At 44.4% G+C, this 19,930-nt stretch overlaps 1 protein-coding gene across 1 annotated transcript in view; it reads right to left on the bottom strand.

Moving 5' to 3' along the window:
• MAP3K5 (mitogen-activated protein kinase kinase kinase 5) overlaps nucleotides 1–13,163 on the bottom strand; it is a 142,745-nt gene extending 129,582 nt beyond the window's left edge. Inside the window, exon 1 of the mRNA XM_070733590.1 lies at nucleotides 12,232–13,163. Within this exon, the coding sequence (XP_070589691.1) occupies nucleotides 12,232–12,667 (436 nt within the window). The 5' untranslated portion in view covers nucleotides 12,668–13,163. The remainder of the gene's footprint in view (nucleotides 1–12,231) is intronic.
• Nucleotides 13,164–19,930: the final 6,767 nt, after the last annotated feature.

Here is a 19,930-nt window from a genome sequence, read left to right on the forward strand (position 1 = left end):
GATAGATAGATAGATAGATAGATAGATAGATAGATAGATAGATAGATGATAGAGAGACAGACAGACATGTAATGATCAAAGTAAGTTAGCCACCATACCGCGATGGCTATCTAGAAATTGTTTTTATAAAATACATTTTATTCAAATTCATTTTAAAAAAAAACACATCTGAATATCAATGGCTTCACTGTTCATTTTTAAGGAAAGCAAAGATATTTCCTGTTCATGTTTTTTGTTGTACCTCTTGGCCCATACTAGGAGAGAAATTATTGACAATTTTGTGAATACACAGATCGGTTACAATCCTTTGTTTATTCCTTCATTCCCATCACCCATCTCCTCCCACAAATGACTGTATGACTCTAACTTTGTGGTTTGTATCCTTACAATTTACACTGACTGTTATTTAATTGCTTATTTGTACGCAGACTATCATTAAGTGTTGTTACCTTATGATTCTTGACGAACTTATCTTTTCTTTTACGTACACTGAGAGCAGATGCACCAAGCCAAATTCCTTGTGTGTCCCATCACACTTAGGAATTCTGTTCTATTCTATACTATTCAACTCTCTTTTGTTTTATTGATTGATAGATTGATTCAATTATTACATTTTCATACTGCTCATCTGCTCTGACTCTCTGTGGTTTTGAAATTACAACAGCGCTGGATGAATGGGAGCTGCATCCAGTCAGTTATGGCTATTACAGCTCTTTCTCGGTCATAGAATCAAAACTTGGCAGCTTGCCCACATTTACAATCCCAAATGTAGGATGCTTCAATTCCCCCATCTCTCTCTCCCCAACTCTGTCCTTCTGACCACCTTTGCACTCCATCACAACTTTCTACCTTGCACTCTGTGGGCCTCCCCCTGCACTGACTTTTGCAATCTTCTTCCTCACACTGCTGGCCCTTTGCACAGTTCACACTCTACTGCCCCCTGCCACCCCTCCGCTGATAGATGTTGCAGTGACATCTCAAAAGGGCTAGCAGCTGCCTTGGTCTAGTGCACCCTGCCAATAGCAGGAAGGTGGGGGGGGGATTGCAGAGGTCATCTGGGGCTGTAGATGGTGACAAAGTGCAAGGCAACCAAAAAGGCAGAGGTGGGGGAAGATAATTGAGTGGGGGATTAAAATTGAGGCAAGCGTGGCATGGCAGCAGAGCCTGTTCTGCCAAATTATTATTAGGATAGGGCCTGCAGTTCATGCCGGGAAGGAGAAGTATGAAGTTGTTGCCTAGTGGTGCTGAATGTTCTCCCCTAACAAATGCAACAAGGATGAACTGAACACTGTCGCTAAGTGGTGCGATCACATAATTGATACATAATTGATACATGATATATACACAATTGATATATTACATGTTATAACATAATGGTGTAGGGTTTTAATATATAATAATCAAATAAGATATCTATCTATCTACCTACCTACCTACCTATCTATCTATCTATCTCATCTATCAATCATCTATCTATCACAGGGGTCTGCAACCTTAAACAATGAAAAAGCCACAAAGGTCCTAACCGGAAGCCCCCTGTTCAATTCTGGAGCTGACCAGAAGTCCGGTTCCCCCACCATAAAGTATCCTCCTAGCATGGCATCCTTCTTCCTCTGATGACCTGAAATCTGGATCCCCCACCATAGATTATCCTCCTGCATAGCATGCTTTTTTCTTTACCTGTTCTAACCAAAAGCCTTATGAATTGTGAAGCCAACTGGCGACAGGGAGTCACAGCAGAGTGATGAAAGAGCCACATGTGGCTCCAGAGCTGTGGGGTACTGACCGATCTATTATCTATCTATCTATCTATCTATCTATCTATCTATCTATCTATCTATCCATCCATCCATCCATCCATCCATCCATCCATCCATCCATTCATCCTACCTTTATTGGTTTTTTACAAATAGCTCAAGGCGGCAAACATATTCATAACACACTTTCCTCCTCCTATTTCCCTCACAACAAGAACACTCGGAAGTGAATTCAGCTGAGAACGAGTGACTGGCTTTCATGGCTAAGGTAAGACCAAAATTCAGTTTCCCACTTTCTAACCTGGTACCTTAACCACTAGACTAAACTGGGTCTCTAATTATGATTCAGAATTTATTTTATCTGATAAAAGTCATTATGTAAAAAGGTTTAGATGGTCATGTTAATCTTTTGCAGCAAGAATCCTAAAAACTAACCTGTTCATTGTTGCCTAGGTTTTTGTGGATCCGTCTATTTCTTCCTGACACCAGATCAAATGAATTGTAATCCTTGAATGGTTATATAACAAATAAGGGCCAAAAAAGCTTTTATTTTTTTACTTAAATAATATGTGCAATGAATTTAAATAGGCGTTGATTGCTTACCTGAACGCCTCTTCTCGTACGGTGAGTGGGTACAGCAGTCACGTGGGTTGCTCCTGTCCAATCCGATGGGACTGAGCCTAGTATTAAAAAAGCCTACTGGATCCGCCCCTTCCCCAGAATTCGCGAATCCGTAGACTAGGCTCAGATGTGAAGGCTCAATAATGTTCAACTCTCATGTGTTAGAAGAAAGGTAGGAATAGAAGACATAGAAGACCACATAAAAGGGAGGGAAGTGACTGCTGTACCCACTCACCGTATGAGAAGAGGCGTTCAGGTAAGCAATCAACGCCTATTCTCCATACTGAAGGAGTAGGTCCAGCAGTCACGTGGGACATACCCAATAGATAGGTCCCTAGGGTGGGATTAGATTGCTATCGTGAGAGATAACGGATTGGAGTACCCTTCTGCCAAAGGCAGCGCCCGCTGAGGCGTAAGAATCGATTTTGTAGTGCCTTATGAAGGAATTTGGCGAGACCCAAGTGGCTGCTTTGCAGACTTCTTCCAACGGGGCTTGAGTCGCCCAAGCGGCAGATGTGGCAGCACTTCTGGTGGAGTGCGCTGTAATATTCTTTGGAATGGAGAGGGAGGCTGTCTCATAGGCCTTAGAGATGGTCCCTCTGATCCAACGGCCTATTACTGATGAGGACACTTTGGATCCCATGGATCTGGGATGATAGGCCACGAAGAGTGCCTCAGACCTCCGAATGGGTCCTGTGCGTTGAATATAAATTTTTAGCGCTCTAGTGAGATCCAGAGTGTGCCATCTAATTGCCAAGGGATGCTCCTGTTGGAGACAGAAGGAAGGTAAAGCAATATCCTGGGATCTGTGGAACATGGAACTGACCTTGGGTAGAAAGGTGGGGTCCAGTCGCAGAACCACCTTGTCCTGATGGAACTGACAGAGGTCCTGTCTGATAGAGAGAGCTGCCAACTCAGATATGCGTCGGGCGGATGTAATCGCCACCAGGAATGCTACCTGAGGTACCTGAGGGACGCAGATTTCAGGGGTTCATAGGGTGCCTGAGTAAGGGAATGGAGAACCCATGGCAAGTCCCAGGAAGGATATCTGTGGACCTTAGAAGGCCTGAGGTTGGCCACTCCTCTGAGAAATTCTTGGATTTCCGGAAGGGAGCGGAGAGGCTGCCTGCGAGGCCCCGCCAAGACAGAAGAGATAGCTGCCAGGTGGCGACGGATGGTGCTGGTAGAGAGGCCTTGGTGGAAACCTTTCATGAGGAAGGAGATTATCCTGTGAATGGGAAGACACAGGGGAGATAAGCCCTCCTGCGAGCACCACTGATGGAATTTGGACCAGGTATGGTCGTATATCCGGTTGGTAGACCCTCTTCTAGACTTCAGGATGATTTCCACTGTGTCCGGGTCGTACCCTCGCAGGTCTAGGTCTCTCCGGATAATAGCCAGGCGGTGAGGTGGAACCACTCCGGGTCTGGATGAAAAGAGGCCCCCTGCCGCAACATATCCTCCGAAACGGGGAGTCGCCAGGGGTCCTGGACGGACAGTTGTTGGAGGTCCGCGAACCAGGGCCGGCGAGGCCAGTGGGGGGCGATCAGGATTACTCAAGCCCTCTCTAGGATGATCTTGTGGACCACGTCTGGGAGAATTGGAATTGGAGGGAAGGCATACAGAAGACCTGGAGGCCAAGGGATCCTGAGAGCATTGATTGCCTCTGCTCCCGGGGATGGAAACCTGGAGATGAAGCGAGGGAGCTGGGCATTGGCTTCGGTCGCAAACAGATCCAGCACTGGATGGCCGAACCTGAGGCAGATTTGGTGGAACAGTGCCTGATGGAGATTCCACTCTCCTGGATCTATGGTCGCTCGCGAGAGCCAGTCCGCTTGGACGTTGAGGCTCCCCGAGATGTGATCGGCTAGAAGCAACTGGAGATGTTTCTCCGCCCAAAGGCCTAACTTTAGGGCCTCCCTCATGAGGGCCTTGGATCTTGTGCCTCCCTGTCTGCAAATGTGGCTTTTTGTGGCTATGTTGTCGGTAAGAATCAGAACATGCTGGTTGGAGATGTGAGGTTTGAACTGTTTTAGAGCTAGGGACACAGCTCTTAATTCTAGCCAATTGATGGGCTTGGAGGCTTCCTCCGGTGACCACGTGCCCTGGGCTATTAGACCCTGGACATGGGCTCCACAGCCTGATAGGCTGGCATCTGTGGTGACAACAAACTGGTCTGGGCACCTGAAGGGAGATCCCTTGTCTAGGGCTGGAGAAGTCCACCACTTGAGGGAACTGCCGGTGGAATGGCGATGCGACGAGTCGAGTTGCTGTGCCCCGATCTCTGGAATGGTAACAGAAGCCACTGTAGTTCCCTGGCGTGAAGACGAGCCCAGGGGACAATGCCAATACACGACACCATCTTTCCCAGTAGGGAAGATAGGGTGACAATGGAGGCAGATTGTTGGGATAGAATACGAGAAATAAGATCCAACATGCTGTGTTTTCTCTCAGAAGAGAGGAAAACCTGGGATATCTCAGAATTAATTATAGTTCCCAGATGTAGAATGGAAGTAGATGGCTTAAGGTGGCTCTTTTTGAAATTTATGGAGAAACCATGGTTCTGTAGGACCGACATGGTGGAAGAGAGATCTGCAGCCACTCCATTTTTAGAATTTCCATGAATTAAAATGTCATCTAAATAACATAAAATATGAATGGGCGTGGCCCGGATATGTGCCGCCAGGGATCCCAAGAGCTTGGTAAAGACTCTGGGAGCCGAGGAGAGCCCAAATGGCATAGCCCTATACTGAAAATGCCTGCCTTGAAAGGCAAAACGTAGAAATTTTCTATGGCCTTTGGCAATGGGGATATGGAGGTAAGCTTCCGTAAGGTCCAGGGAGACCATAAAATCCCCAGGATGCAGGGCGGCTAAGATGGAAGATAAGGAATGCATTTTAAATTTTTTATATTTAATGAATTGGTTCAAATTCTTTAGGTCTAAGATGGCTCTCCAGCCTCCAGAGGTCTTAGGGACCATGAAGAGGATGGAGTAAAAGCCCAAGCCTCTCTGGAGAGAGGGGACCGGTTGGATAGCTTTAATAGCCAACAAGTGGGAAATAGCTTCCTCCATTCGGATACGAGATGGAGAGGAGCTGGGAGAGGGGCAAGAAATAAAACGCTTAGGGGGAGGAGAAATAAACTCTAAACGGAGACCCCTTTCCACAGTATCAATGACCCAGGGGTCCTTACAAGAACGGTGCCAGGAGGTGGAAAACCAGGCCAGGCGACCGCCTATGGGAAAAGAGGAAGACTCACCATCTGGGTTTTTTGGAAGCCCTGGTAGAGGAGGATCCTCTCTGGTAGCGGGAACCTCTGCCCCTGGTGTTTCTAGATTGGGATCGAAACCGAGGGGAATACTGACCTGGATTCCTTTGAAAGGCGAAACCCTGATCCTGTTGACGACCTGTGCGCCGAAAGGACTGCGGTTTAGGGGCCTTCTTGGTGGTAGGTCCTAAGACCTTTTTCTTGTCCGTGGTCTCTGTGAGGAGAGGGTCCAGAAGGTCTCCGAAGAGGAGATTGCGTTTCAGAGGACCCATGGCTAACTGCCACTTCTGCCTTACTCCCGCCTGCCAAGGGCGGAGCCATAGAAGTCTTCTGGCCATTGTGGAGGCCGCTACTGACCTGGCTGCAAATCTGGAAGATTGGAGAGTAGCATCTGCTACGTATTGGGCAGCTGCGAAGATTTTGTTGAAATCTTGTTGGCCTCGTAGATCATCTGGAGGTAGATGTTGTTGGAGCTGACGAAGCCACAAGAGCATAGCTCTGGAGAAGAAAGATGCTGCTGCAGCACTTTTAATGGCCCATGAGTCTGCGAAGAAACCTCTCTTGAGCATTTGCTCAAGACGCTTGTCTTCTGGATGGAGGACCTCCTCTGCTTCGCCAGGCATGGCAGCAGCCGAGTGGAGAGTCTTCACCGGTTCATCTGGCCTGGGACAGGCTAGGAGCTCCTCATAAGAGGGAAAGAGCTTGTAGAGCTTCCTGTCCTTGGAAGTGGGAGTGAAGCCAGAGGTTGGATGGTCCCACTGTTTGAGCAAGGCGTCCTTAAACAATTTGGGCATAGGAATTACCTATGTCTTCCTGTTCTCCCATGAAATAAGGAAGATTTTCCTCCAGAGGATCTGTGGAAGGAGTAGCCTGCTTTTCTTGCCCGGCTAGCCCCGTGGATACTCTTGCTTTGAGAAGGAGAGATTTGAAGAGTTGAGATGGAAAGATGGCAGCTGGGGCTAGAATCTTAATTTGAGATTCCTCATCTTCCGACAGACGCTGAAAGGGGTCATCATCCTCCTCTGCTTCCACATCCTCATTCTCTTCCTGAGAAGAATCTGAGTCCTCCATGACTGGGGCTCTGTAGGAAGGAGAAGAACTCACGGGACGGGAGGAGCGTGGAGGGGGATGAGACAGAGAAGGAACATTGATGGCCGAGAGTTTAGCATCAATGGTTTTAGTCAAAACAGACAAGATAGACTGAAACTTCGGAGGCAAGGAAGAAATATCAGCCGGAAAGTTAGAAGGATCCCTGAAGGCCTGAGAAGGTTCTGGCTGGGAGGAATCTTCAGTAATATCTGGCTCCTCTGGACCTAAGCCCCATAGATTAGGTTGGGGTGGATTTAGGTTTGGCTCATCCAGGGATAGCACAGGAACCCCAGAGAGAGGCAGGTTAGAGGCCTCCGGGAGGGGTTGGATTCATATGCACTTGGGCCTGCACCTTTAAACGTTTGGCTGATTTATCATGTATTTTTTGCAGGGCTAGGTCCCTTCTCTTCTCAGCCCTGGTGGACTTGGCCAAGGGATGGGCTCCTGAAGAAGAGGAGGAAGAGGCCTGGGGGATATTAGTAGATTCATCACCAGTAGGCCTAACCTCTCTGGAACCTTTGGTAGTGCCTCTCTTGGGAAAAGAAGCCATAGTCTGAACAAATTACAGAAGACAAGGCTTGAGCCAAAGAAAATAGGGGGGAGAAGAATTTAATAGCTTTCCCAAGAGGAGAGATGACCCTGCTCCTAGGCCCAGGAGCGGCTGCGACTTAGGGGCAATCCGGACGGAACCAAGAGTTCGTGTCCCTAAATGCAGCGTGGCAGGCCTCACTAAACTTAACTTAAGTAAACCAAGGCACACTGGTTGGAGGCCACTTCCGTGGAGAATGGACCTGAGGAAACTCACAGCTACTCCAGGGTCAAGCGGCGGACTGGAAGCACTGATGGATGACCAAGCAGGGCAAACCGAAAGTGCGAAGTTACTGGGCACGAGGGCCTTCGCGCCAAAAAACCAGCTCCGTTTTTTTTTTTTGCAATCGGAGGGAACTAAGTCCGGGAGACAAACGAGTCCCACACTGCAGGAGGTAAATAGCCCTTAAATCCTTATATAAACAATGGCTTGCCCAGCAGGACCTCCAGGCCGAGAGGAATAAGATAAAATTCCAGGCCGGCCGCAGCAACAGCACGGAGGGGAAAAAAGCCGCGAATGGCTGCGCCGCCCACTTCTCCCCCAAACTCGAAGCCCGATACGGCTGAGTAGATTTCACTGCCGGCAAGCTTTAGTAATAAAATAATCTTACTGTTTTAGATGAGAAAGGATCGAAGGGAAGGTGTTTTGAGAGGAACGAGCGTTCACGCGACCCGCTGGATGCGGGGACTGAGCGAATTCTGGGGAAGGGGCGGATCCAGCAGGCTTTTTTAATACTAGGCTCAGTCCCATCGGATTGGACAGGAGCAACCCACGTGACTGCTGGACCCACTCCTTCAGTACGGAGAATAGTGGTGCTTTTTCACAACATTAATATGAACATGACACTCCATGGTATCAAACGCTGCAATCTGAATATGACAATTGATACATGTAATCTGCATCACGAGAAAACCTGCAGCCATCAGAAAAAAGTCTTCAACCTTTTTGTACCGAAGAATAAGGTTACTGAAACATTTAAACTACTGAAGCCTTTTTTTCACTACCACACCCATCGCAATAAAGATAAAACTATGCAGAACAATTCTCTCCAACCTGGTCCCCAGAATGTCAGTTTTTATCGCCATAATTTAAACGTTTATTGCATTTATGTCCTGTAGCTCCCGGTATCTCACATCATATAAGTACATTTAAGACAACCAAGTAATATTAAAATATCTGTTAAATAGTTAAATAAAAAAAGTAAGCATACAACACAATAGTCGAGCTTTCTTCTCCAGAACAGCTTGTTGGATAATCATTTAAAATTAAATAATATTTACTCTACAAATGACTCTTGACAGGCAAGAGGTCATTGAAACATGAGCTTTTATTTGGGAGAGAAATATTAATGAGCCAATTGAGAGTCACGTAAATGGACTCTGACTAATACAATAGGACTTTTAAAAATCCTTCCCATTATACCGTTCTCACTCACTCAAAATGTTCTGGAGGGTTTCCTAGTATTCTAAAACAGACACTGAGGATACAAGGACCTGTAGGCAGAGAAGGTATATATCTTGCCAGCTTTGGAATTTGGACTGCAATTCTTAGCTTGTGGTTCCTATGAAAATTGAAATCTAAGCCACAGTTTGTTTCACAGCTTAAGGCAGTGAGGGCGAACCAATGGCATGGGTGCCACAGGTGGCACGCAGAGCGATATCTGCTGGCACGCAAGCTTTTGCCCTAGTTTAGCTCCAGCATGCATGTGTGTGCCGGCCAGCTAATTTTGGGCTCGCAGAGAGGTTCTGGGAGGGTGTTTTTGGCTTCCAGAGAGCCTCCGAAGGGATGGAAGAGGGTGTTTTTACCCTCCTCTGGCTCCAGGGAAGCCTCTGGAGCCTGAGGCGGTGAAACACGAGCCTACTGGATCCACCAGGAGTTGGGAAACAGACCATTTCTGGTCCTCCAGAGGACCTCCAGGGGGTGGGAGAAGCTGTTTTCACCCTCCCCAGCATTGAGTAATGAGTGTGGGCACTCACACATATGCAACAACACGCACGTGTGCATGCTCTTTTGGCAATCAAGAGGAGAAAGGTTCTTCTAGCAAAAAGCCTTAGCATATTTACTCTATGCTAGTAAGTCAGCATTCAAAAGGCTCAACTTATTGTAAAAACATTATTATCCACCATTCTTTCTTTGCCTGCATAAGCAGACTGTTGTAAGACAAAAACAGATATGGTACTATTACTTTCCTGTGCAGCATACCTGTTTGTACGTACACAGATTCAGAGCATAAACATTGAGGTACACCCACTGTCTGGACTGACCTTCCTATGAAGTTATAGAATCACCATCACACAGAACTTCCAACTCCCCAATTCTCAGTTTCAATCATGAGCCCAGGCAGAAAATTTCAAGCCAGGTATGTAGTAAAACAGACATTGGGTAGATTCACATCACAAACAAAACCTAAGCTGGATATGCCCAACACATGTATTAGAAGAGATACATGAATAAAACCAAAGACAAATCAGCATCTTGTATAACTGAGATGGTTACATTAATTCTGAAAAAAAGCTTTATAGCACCTAGCAAAATCCTGCACAGGATAAAATAAATATCCAGAGATTTTCTGCCCAGACATCTATCAACAAATGACCTATCTGCCTTTGTTTACTGTCCTGTATCAGCTGCCATTGGAATTGGCTGATTCCCATATTCAAACCACGAAAACAGAGGGGAAGAAAATTCAAGGCATGACAAAAGAGAGTCCTTATTCCGTCTTTCACAAAAGCTGAAAGACAGATTTCACCCTGCCTGAGGTCTAGCATGAGCTTCCTTATAAGACACAAGGAAAGCGTATGTCACATTCGGCCTGCCTCAGGACTTCTATCAAACCTTAAGTGCCATTTAAAGAGTAGAGGTCCAAGCTTGACTCAGGCAATGAAGACAGAAGGTCCTTGATTGAGGCTGGAGAATGCAGTTCCTTCATCAGAATATAACCCCAAGGACCCAGATAGGAATAAAAGCTGTAGGTTAAATAATTAAATATCTACATTGACTAGATGCCTAGTTTAAGCTTCTAATTTTTATTTTATTTTACGTGTGCTAACCAAATTTATCACTGGTTATCTTTAATACATGTAAAGGTAATCTTCAATTTGCAATAGTTGATTTAGTGTCCATTTGAAGTTACCAATGGCACTTAAAAAAGACCATTTTTCATGCTTATGACTGCTGCATGATCATGCTTTCATGATCATGTGATTTACATTCAGATGCTTGGCAGCTGATTCATAGTTGTGATGATTGCAGTATCCAGGGCTCATATTTGAAACCTTCCGGTGCATTGCTACTTTCTAAGGATCTGACATTATAGATGACATTTAACCAGTAGGTTAATGCTTTGGAAGATAATCTGTTTGAGAGATAGAAGAAGTCAAAGAATTCTTTTTTCCCCAATGTACATCGAAATCTATGTACATTGATAGCTATGCTTAATACCAATTTTTCACAAATGGGCCTTTTAATATACTCTTGAAGGAAGTTAGTTCTAAGAGAATCCATCAGAAATCCCACCACTTTTATGCCCACAGAGTTGGTCTTCTCTGGGTCCTGTCAGCTAAACAGTGTCGGCTGGCAGGCCCGTGGGGCAGGGCCTTCTCTGTGGCTGCCCCAACTCTTTGGAACCAGCTACCTCCTGAGATCCGGACTACTACCACCCTACAGGCCTTCCAGAAAACTGTAGACCTGGTTTTCCGGCAGGCTTGGGGCCGTTGATCTAATGGCAAACCATCGGGATCCTGCCATTAATGATATGCATGGTTTTAACTGTTTTAATTGGGGGGGGGGGGGTTTGGACAGGGAATGCCTTTTATTCACAAACCCAAAACCTCAGTGGATGGTTTGGGCTTGTAGTTGGTTTTAAACCATTTTAGATGTTTTTTTTAAAAGGGGTTTAATATTACATTCTGTTTTACTCTTTTTTTTTTGGTTGTGAGCCTGGCCAGAGACCTTTGGGAGTTGGGCAGAATACAAATTGAAATCAATCAATAAAATAAATAAATTACTTCTGGTCATGGGTCACTTAGTTGTGAATTTTTTTTTAAAAAAAGTGAATTCTTCACATGTCCAAATACAGGCATCGTTCTGAAAAACATTAGAGGTGAATAAATGGATATGAGTGGATCCATTTTCTAATGGATATAAAAAACGCTTGAGGTGACTACATGGATATGAATAAAATAAATGGAGATGAGTATATTTTAATTGGTTTTTAGGCTTTTAGATTTTGACTATAATTGGATTTTGATGTACATTATTTTTTTATATGTGTTGCAAGCCAGTCTGAGTCTTCGGAGAGATGCGGCATATAAATCCGTTAGGATAGAAGGATAGATAGATAGATAGATAGATAGATAGATAGATAGATAGATAATAAAGAGATAGATAGATAGACAGATGATAGATAGACAGATGATAGATAGATAGACAGACAGATGATAGATAGATGATAGACAGATAGATGATAGATGATAGATGATAGATAGATAGATAGATAGATAGATAGATAGATAGATAGATAGATAGATAGATAGATGATAGATAGATCAGCAGCAGCAAACCCAAGTTGTGTTACCTTTTGACCCTTTTGTATCAAGAGCAGAAATTTGCCTCAGAATATTTTAAGGATGCCTTCTGGAGGCGCTCGAGACCTTCTTTGACCTCATAGTTTAGAAACCCGGAATAACGATTAATACTCAACTGGGACATTACGGTTGAAGGCTTTTTTAAGACCTGAGAGGAGAGAGAATTTTGTCCTCTTTTTTCCCTATTCTGCAGCCAAGCCGCCGGGTGTTGCAATAAATAAAACGTGTTTACTAAAAGCTCCCTCGCCTCTAAACGAGTTTACATTCAGGGCCGCGGCCACAAACCGTTATTGCCCGCCCCCCGCTCAGGCTGACGACTCACCCGCGTTGTAGAAGCGGTCGAGCACCGACGTCTCGCCGAAGTCCAGCTTGCCGAAGTGCAGAGTCTGCAGGTCGGCGCCCACCGCCTCGCAGGCTTCCCTCAGGCTCTGCAGGGCCCCGCTCTCCGCCGCCTGCAGCAGCCCCGGGCTGGCTTCGTTGATCACGTACGACACCGTGGTCCTCCGGCTGCAGCCGCCGCTCGGGCCACTTTTGCCCCGGTTCGTCGCGTCGGGGGCGGCCGGACAGGAGGAGCTGCTCTCCTCGTTCCAAAAAGTGCCGGCCGGCGGAGCGGCCGGGCTGGGCGCGAACCCGCGGGCCGTTTCCTCGCTTGCCGCCCGCCTGCTGCCCGGAGCGTCTTCGTAAAGCAGCGGGCAACCCCCGCCCATCGGGCTGGGCACGAAGAAGCTGAGCATCTCGCCTTCGCTGCTGTCGCTCATGCCGATTTGTTTTATTTTTATTTTATTATTTTGCAGCGGCCTCTCTCTCTCTCTCGGCCTTCGATTCTACGACGGGGCTTTTTCACGCGGCGGCTGCCATTGCCTCTATAGACCCGGCGGTTTCTGCAAGCGAAGATCCCGCCCGCTCAGGAATCGGGCTGCAGGGAAGGGAGGGGAGCCCCCCTACTTCGGTCTCAACGCTGCCGAACCGTTAGTGGCGGCGGAGACAGCGCGACTTCCTCCGGCATTGGTCAGCGCCACCATTGCAATGCACTCCTGGAGCCTGAAGTCAAACGTTGTTGCAAGCCTTAAAGAAAGACAACGCGACCTCTCGGGTTTGCAAACTTCTTGCCCGGGTTCGTCCCGGTTCAGAAGGTGTCTCTCTCCTCTCTCTCTCTCTTCCCCCGTGACGTGACGCGGCTGCGGTGGCTTCCTCCCCCCTGCGAGTCTCGGCTGACGAAAAAAGGAGAAGGAGTAGGACGCGCGCACTTGTTGCATTGCTACAAACCCGCCTGCCGGCAGCCCGCCCAGAGGAAAGCCCCGCCTTTCCCGCCTCGGCCACGCCCCCTGCCCAATAGCAGAAGGAGCTGCGCATTCCTGCGCTTGAGTAAATAGCGCGGAAAGTTTTGGTGGAGAGCAGTTGCGGCAAGGAAAGTTGAAAAAAAGCCATTGCGCTGCTGCGTTTGCATGGCGCCTCCTGCTGTTCGGCTCCTTACCCTCTTGTACGGATATTTCATTTCCGAAAAGGAAAAAAAATCACTTCCGAAAAAGTTTGCCACGGTTTTAATATTATCTGTAGGTTTTAATTTTTGGTTGTGAGCCACCTTTAATATTATCTGTATGCTTCACTTCAAAAAATGTTGGCCACGGTTTTTATTATTATTATTATTATTATTATTATTATTTAGACTTGTATGCCGCTCCTCTTAATTATTATTATTATTATCATCATCATCGGCATCATTATTATTATTATTTAGACTTGTATGCCGCTCCTGTCCAAAGACTCGGGCAGCTCACAACAGCAATAAAGCAGTACAATACAAATTTAATAGTTAAAACTATGACTAAAAACTCGCTATCTCAAAAAACAATACTATACAATCACAACCACACATAACTCTTAATGGTCAGAGAAGGGAATACATTAATTGTCCCATGCCTGGCGACATAGATAGGTCATATTATCTGTATGTTTTAGTTTTTGATTGTGAGCCGCCTAGAGCCCCGGGGGAAGGGATATAAATGGAAGGAAGGAAGGAAGGAAGAAATTAAGAAAGAAAGAAAGTTGCAGGAACTGGGTATGTGTGGTTTAGTGAAAAGAAGGACTATAGTAGACATGATAGCAGTGTTCCAATATCTCAGGGGCTGCCATAAAGAAGAGGGAGTCAGGCTATTCTCCAAAGCACCTGAGGGTAGAACAAGATGAAAACTAATCAAGGAGAGAAGCAACTTAGAGCTAAGGAGAAATTTCATGACAGAACAATTAATTAGTGGAACAACTTGCTTCCAGAGGTTGTGAGTGTTCCAACACTGGAAGTTTGTAAGAAGTTGTTGGATAATTATTTGTCTGAAGTGATGAAGGGTTTCCTGCCTAAACAGGGGGGGTTGGATTGGAAGACCTCCAAGGTCCCTTCCAATTCTGTTGTTCTGTTCTGTTCTGTTCTGTTCTGGTCTGGTCTGGTCTGGTCTGGTCCAGTCTAATCTAAGAGTCACTCCGGCCCCTTTTGCATACATTCTGTTATTTATAACGAATGTCTGTCTATGCAGTTTGGCATAGTGGTTAAAGGCCAAAAATAGGGAGATTGGGAGCTCTAGTTCCTGCCTTAGGCATAAAGCCAGCTGAGTAATCTTGGGCCAGGTGCTCTTTCTCAGCCCCAGGAAGAAAGCAAGAGCGCATCACTTCCAAAAAAAGTTTGCCAAAGATGCTATCTGGATTTGTCAAGGACTAGATGATTGCCAGGAATCAAGTCTGACTAACTGACAAAGACAAACACAGACCAGGTCCCAGCCTCAGTTCCTAGCATTGTCAGAAAGAGTTGGGAAAGTTCCCCACGAGGGAAACGGCAGGGAAATACCCAGTTACTGATTCTGAGCTTGACAGGACAGGAGCTGACTTGGAAAAATTCTAGGATTCGATGCAAAGGTTAAAATTTAACATGGCTACAGAAGAAATGGTGAGGAAATTGATCCATACAGAGAAATGTATATATAAAATGAAGGGAAAATTGAAGAGGAAAAAAATTGTAAAATTCAAAATGTGTAGTGACGTGAAATTGTTGAAAAGAGGGAAATTGTAGAAATTTCTGTGTTTGCAACTTTTAAAATGTTCAATAAAATATTTTTTTTAAAAAGAAACAGAGTAAGAAGAGGCTATAGTTGCAAAAAAAATCCCATTAAAACACCCAATACTATTTTAGGTTGTATCAATAATAGTATATTTGGGAAAATCTAGCTACTACAGGTAGTCTTTGACTTATAATGATTTGTTTAATAACCATTAAAAATTATGATGGTGCTGAAAAAAGTGAGTTATGATTTATCCTCATACTTATGATCATCACAGCATCCCTATAATCATGTAATCAAAATCCAGAAGTCTGGCAAGTTGCATGTATTTTTGACAGCTGCAATGTCATGTGATTTACAACCTAACAATGTCATTTACAACCTTCTTGGGAGGGTTGCAACAAGCAAGTCAACGAGAGAAGTCAGATTCACTTAAAAATCTGAGTGATACACTTAATTAACAACTGCAGCAACAATAACGACAATAACAAAAGGTTGTAAAATCGGGCACACTCAATTAAGGACTCCATCACTTAGTTCTGGGTCCTAATTGCAGTCATAACTTGAGGATTACCTGGATGTTGTTTAATAGCTATTTGAGCATTGTTAGCAGATTCAGACGGAAAAGAACAATCAGACAAAATGTGGATAACCAGGAAACTAAGTCCTATGAAAACAGATGGGAGGGACTAGAAATGTTTAGATTTGGAACTGAAGATTGAGGGAGGACAACAGCATTCCTCAAATACCCAAAAGGCTATCTTATAGACAACAGATATTAATATTCCTTTATCATTCTAGAGTGCAGGACATAGAATACATTAAAAAGATAATGGGTTAAGTTACAGGAAGGCAAATCCTCATTCAATATTAGGATTAATTTTTAATTATTTAAGAGCTGTTCAACAGCGGAACTAATTACCTATAGAGACGATGGGTTTTATGTATTTAAGCTGAGGTAGGAGAGCCATCTGTCAAGGTTACTTTGATGTGGACTGTGGCACTAAGCAAAAGGTTAGCTTCTTCCAGCAGTATGATTCTACACAAATACTGTTCATTTATTACTATGCCTAGTAACTGGAATTGTCTGGTTGTATATACAGTGGAACCCCGACATAAGAGCTGCTCTACTTAAGAGCAACTCGAGATAAGAGCTGGGAGGGGAGAGATATTTTTGTTCTACTTACAAGCCCAAATTCGAGATACAAGCGCCAAGGAGCTGTCTCCTGAAGCCAAACGCTAACTTCCGCGTTCGGCTTCAGGAGACAGCCGCGAAGCGGCACGCGTGTTTTAAAAGGTTGCAGCCGGCCTGGGGAGCTCGGGGGGGTGCTTGCAGCTTTCTTTCTTGCTCTTTTTCTTTCTCTCTTTTACCTTCCCTTCCTCTATTTCTTCTTTTCTTTCTCCTTCCCACCTTCTTCCCTCCCTCCCTCCTTTCACTCATTCCTCTCTTACTCTCCCCTTTCATAAGTTTCCTTGCTTCCTTCCTCTGTTCCTGTCCCTTCCCCCTTTCTTTCTTTCTTTCTTTCTTTCTTTCTTTCTTTCTTGCTCTTTTTCTTTCTCTCTTTTACCTTCCCTTCCTCTATTTCTTCTTTTCTTTCTCCTTCCCACCTTCTTCCCTCCCTCCCTCCCTTCACTCATTCCTCTCTTACTCTCCCCTTTCATAAGTTTCCTTGCTTCCTTCCTCTGTTCCTGTCCCTTCCCTCTTTCCTTCCTTCCCACCCTCCGTCCATTCATTCACCCATTCCTCTCTTGATCGCTTAAAGCCGGTCCCTGGTGCAAAAAGGGTTGGGGACCTCTGTCCTACAGGATTGGGTGGCAGAGAAGTTGAACATATGTAAATTTAAAAGTTTAAGAAAGTTTACAAGTTAAGTGAAAGAAACTTCATTATTCATTTATATGTACATGTACATTTCTTCATTAAAAACATGTCTTTCTGCATAATTTAGACTAACTTTGTGAGTTTTTTGAGGGCTGGAACCAATTAAAATTATTTACATTAATTCCTATGGGGAAAAGTCGTTCGAGATAAGAGCTGCTCGACTTAAGAGCCCAGGTCCGGAACGAATTAAACTCGTATCTCGAGGTACCACTGTATATATATAAACAGATAAAATACCAAGACTGAAACTAATAACAATACATACCGTAATAACAATAACAAAGCATAAGACCAAGGGCAGCAATAAAGAGGGGAAAACCATGCAAGTACAGTGGTATCTCCACTTACGAACTTAATTCGTTCCGTGACCAGGTTCTTAAGTAGAAACGTTTATAAGAAGAAGCAATTTTTCCCATAGGAGTCAATGTAAAAGCAAATAAGGTGTGTGACTGGGGAAACCACAGGGAGGATGGAGGCCTTGTTTCTTCCAAGGAGATTCCTAGAGAGGCCCCACAGAGGCTTCTCCCTGCCTTTCCCGGCCCTGTTTCCTCCCAGGAGATTCCTAGAGAGGCCTCACGGAGGCTTCTCCCTGCCTTTTCCGGTTACAGTTTTGGAGGCTCGGGTTTGTAAGTGGAAAATGGTTCTTGAGAAGAGGCAAAACAAATCTCGAACACCCAGTTCTTATCTAGAAAAGTTCGTAAGTAGAGGCGTTCCTAGATAGAGATACCACTGTACGTGGAAGCAGTCAATAAAAATGTTTATGTGATACGAAAAGTTAAAAAGACACCTCTTCATTGAAAGGACTTTTTCTTGTAATTTTATTGGGAGGGGGAGGGAATTTTAGGTGATAAACTTTGGCTCTTTAGAAAAACATGGAGAAGAATTTGCTTCAGTCAACCAAATCTAAAATAATAGCCTTTAAAAGCTAAACCAGAAACTTAAACATGTTTGGAAATGGACAGTGAATTCCAAGTGAAAAATGAGGTATAATATGGTTAGAATACTGTAAATCAGTGATCACCAAGTCATAGTCCTCAGTGAGGTGAGGTATTTCTCCTTCTGAGGCTCAGATCCAATTTCAACCGAACCAACTTTTTTGCCAACTCTTTCTCATGGCGGCTGCTTAGCTCCAACAACTGCTGCCTTTTGGGTCCCTAAGGAGCCCTGGCAGGCAGACAAGTAATGGTGAGTAGAGGTTAGCAAGGCGCCCCTCGATGTGAGTGACATGGAGTTCGTCATGCCCACCCAGTCACATGACTGCCTTGCCACGCCCACCCAGCCATTCATTGGGCAGTTCATATTAGTGGTCCGTGGGATTTAAAATTATTAATTTAGTGGTCCCTAAGGTATGAAAGGTTGGTGACTCCTGCAGTAAATTACCCTTTCTTTAGACTCAGAATTGAAACATACATGCCATTAAAGACACTGAATCCAATGCCTGATCAGTGCAATAGTTTATAACAAAACAGTACACTTAAAAAAAAGAAAAAGATAATTATTATGGAAGCCCAATGTCAGCACTGTACAGTACCTTTGGGTACATGAATAACCATGAACTCTGTAGAGGGCATCTGAAGATATACAGTGGTACCTCTACTTACAAACTTATTTCGCTCCGTGACCAGGTTCTTAAGTAGAAAGGTTTGTAAGAAGAAGCAATTTTTTCCATAGGAATCAATGTAAAAGCAAATAATGCATGTGATTGGGGAAACCACAGGGAGGGTGGAGGCCCTGTTTTCTCCCAGGAGATTCCTAGAGAGGCGCCCAGAGGCTTCTCCACACATTTTCCGGTTACAGTTTTGGAGGCTCAGGTTTCTAAGTGGAAAATGGTTCTTGAAAAGAGGCAAAAAAATATTGAACATCCGGTTCTTATCTAGAAAAATTCATAGGTAGAGGCGTTCTTAGGTAGAGGTACCACTGTACAAATTTTATTCATATAAAATAGATACGACTCAGATGGGCAAAATTAAAGATACCAACTTTTCATAAGATTTCATGCAAGAATGCCAACATTTCGCAAGAGGTGAAGAGAAGGGGTGGGCGGCTTGTGGTAGAGGGAGTCAATTAACTATCATTATTTAATCATCCTATTCTAAGCATGCCTAAAATACAGAACATAAAATGTAATGCAATCATAATATATCACTGCTGTATGGATTCAATGGTTAGATTCTGTTACTGAACTATGGGCCCATTATGTGCTGGGAAAAGGAGACTTTAATTTCCATGACCTCAACTTTTCAGATTTTCTATAATTTTCTTTAGACAAGGAACCTGATTGAGACCTTTCAGAAGAATGGCTGTAATACTTCTAGAGAAAAACGTCTTAGTAAAAAATGGTTTACTATTTCTTCCGACACTTCCCCTTTTCTCCAGTCATGTCTTTTGGATTGCAAATCTGAAAGCAGGAACTGTTTGCATGGATTTTGTAAGTCACTGTAGAATTTTTAAAATTTGGCTGAACAGATGGATATAAATCAATATGGTGGAAAAAATAATGCCTGAAGCTAAGTGTACATTTTTAGGCATGAAAAGATATACACAGCAAGGTACAGGTAAGTCCTCAACTTACAACAGTTAATTTAGTGACCATTCAAAGTTACAATGGTCCTGAAAAAAGCTTATGATCAACATAAATGTTGGAATCAGTTGTGGTTGTAAGTTGTGGGGGGGAAAGGGTCATAACACCCTTTTTTCAGTGGGATTGTAAATTCAAATGGTCATTAAATGAATGGTTGTAACTCGAGGATTGTCATATGTACAAGTCAATTTCCAAGCATCTAAATTTTGATCATGAATGATGCTGCAGTTAAAAAGAGTCATAAGTCACCTTTTTCAATGCTGCTGTAACTTTGAACAGTGACTAAAAAAACTGTTGTAATTCATGGACTACCTGTATCTGAACAGGACTTCCATTTATTTCTATAAGGCAGTGATGGCGAACCTTTTTTCCCCCAGGGTGCTGTAAGAGCTTGCGTGTGCACTATCATGCATGCGTGAGTGCCCACACACATAATTCAATGCCAGGGGAGGGAGAAAACAGCTTCCCCCACCCCCTGGAAGCCTCTGGAGACCAGAAATGGCCTGTTTTCCAA

The sequence above is a fragment of the Erythrolamprus reginae genome, chromosome 1 (assembly GCF_031021105.1).
Source record: "Erythrolamprus reginae isolate rEryReg1 chromosome 1, rEryReg1.hap1, whole genome shotgun sequence".
Lineage (NCBI taxonomy): Eukaryota > Metazoa > Chordata > Lepidosauria > Squamata > Dipsadidae > Erythrolamprus > Erythrolamprus reginae.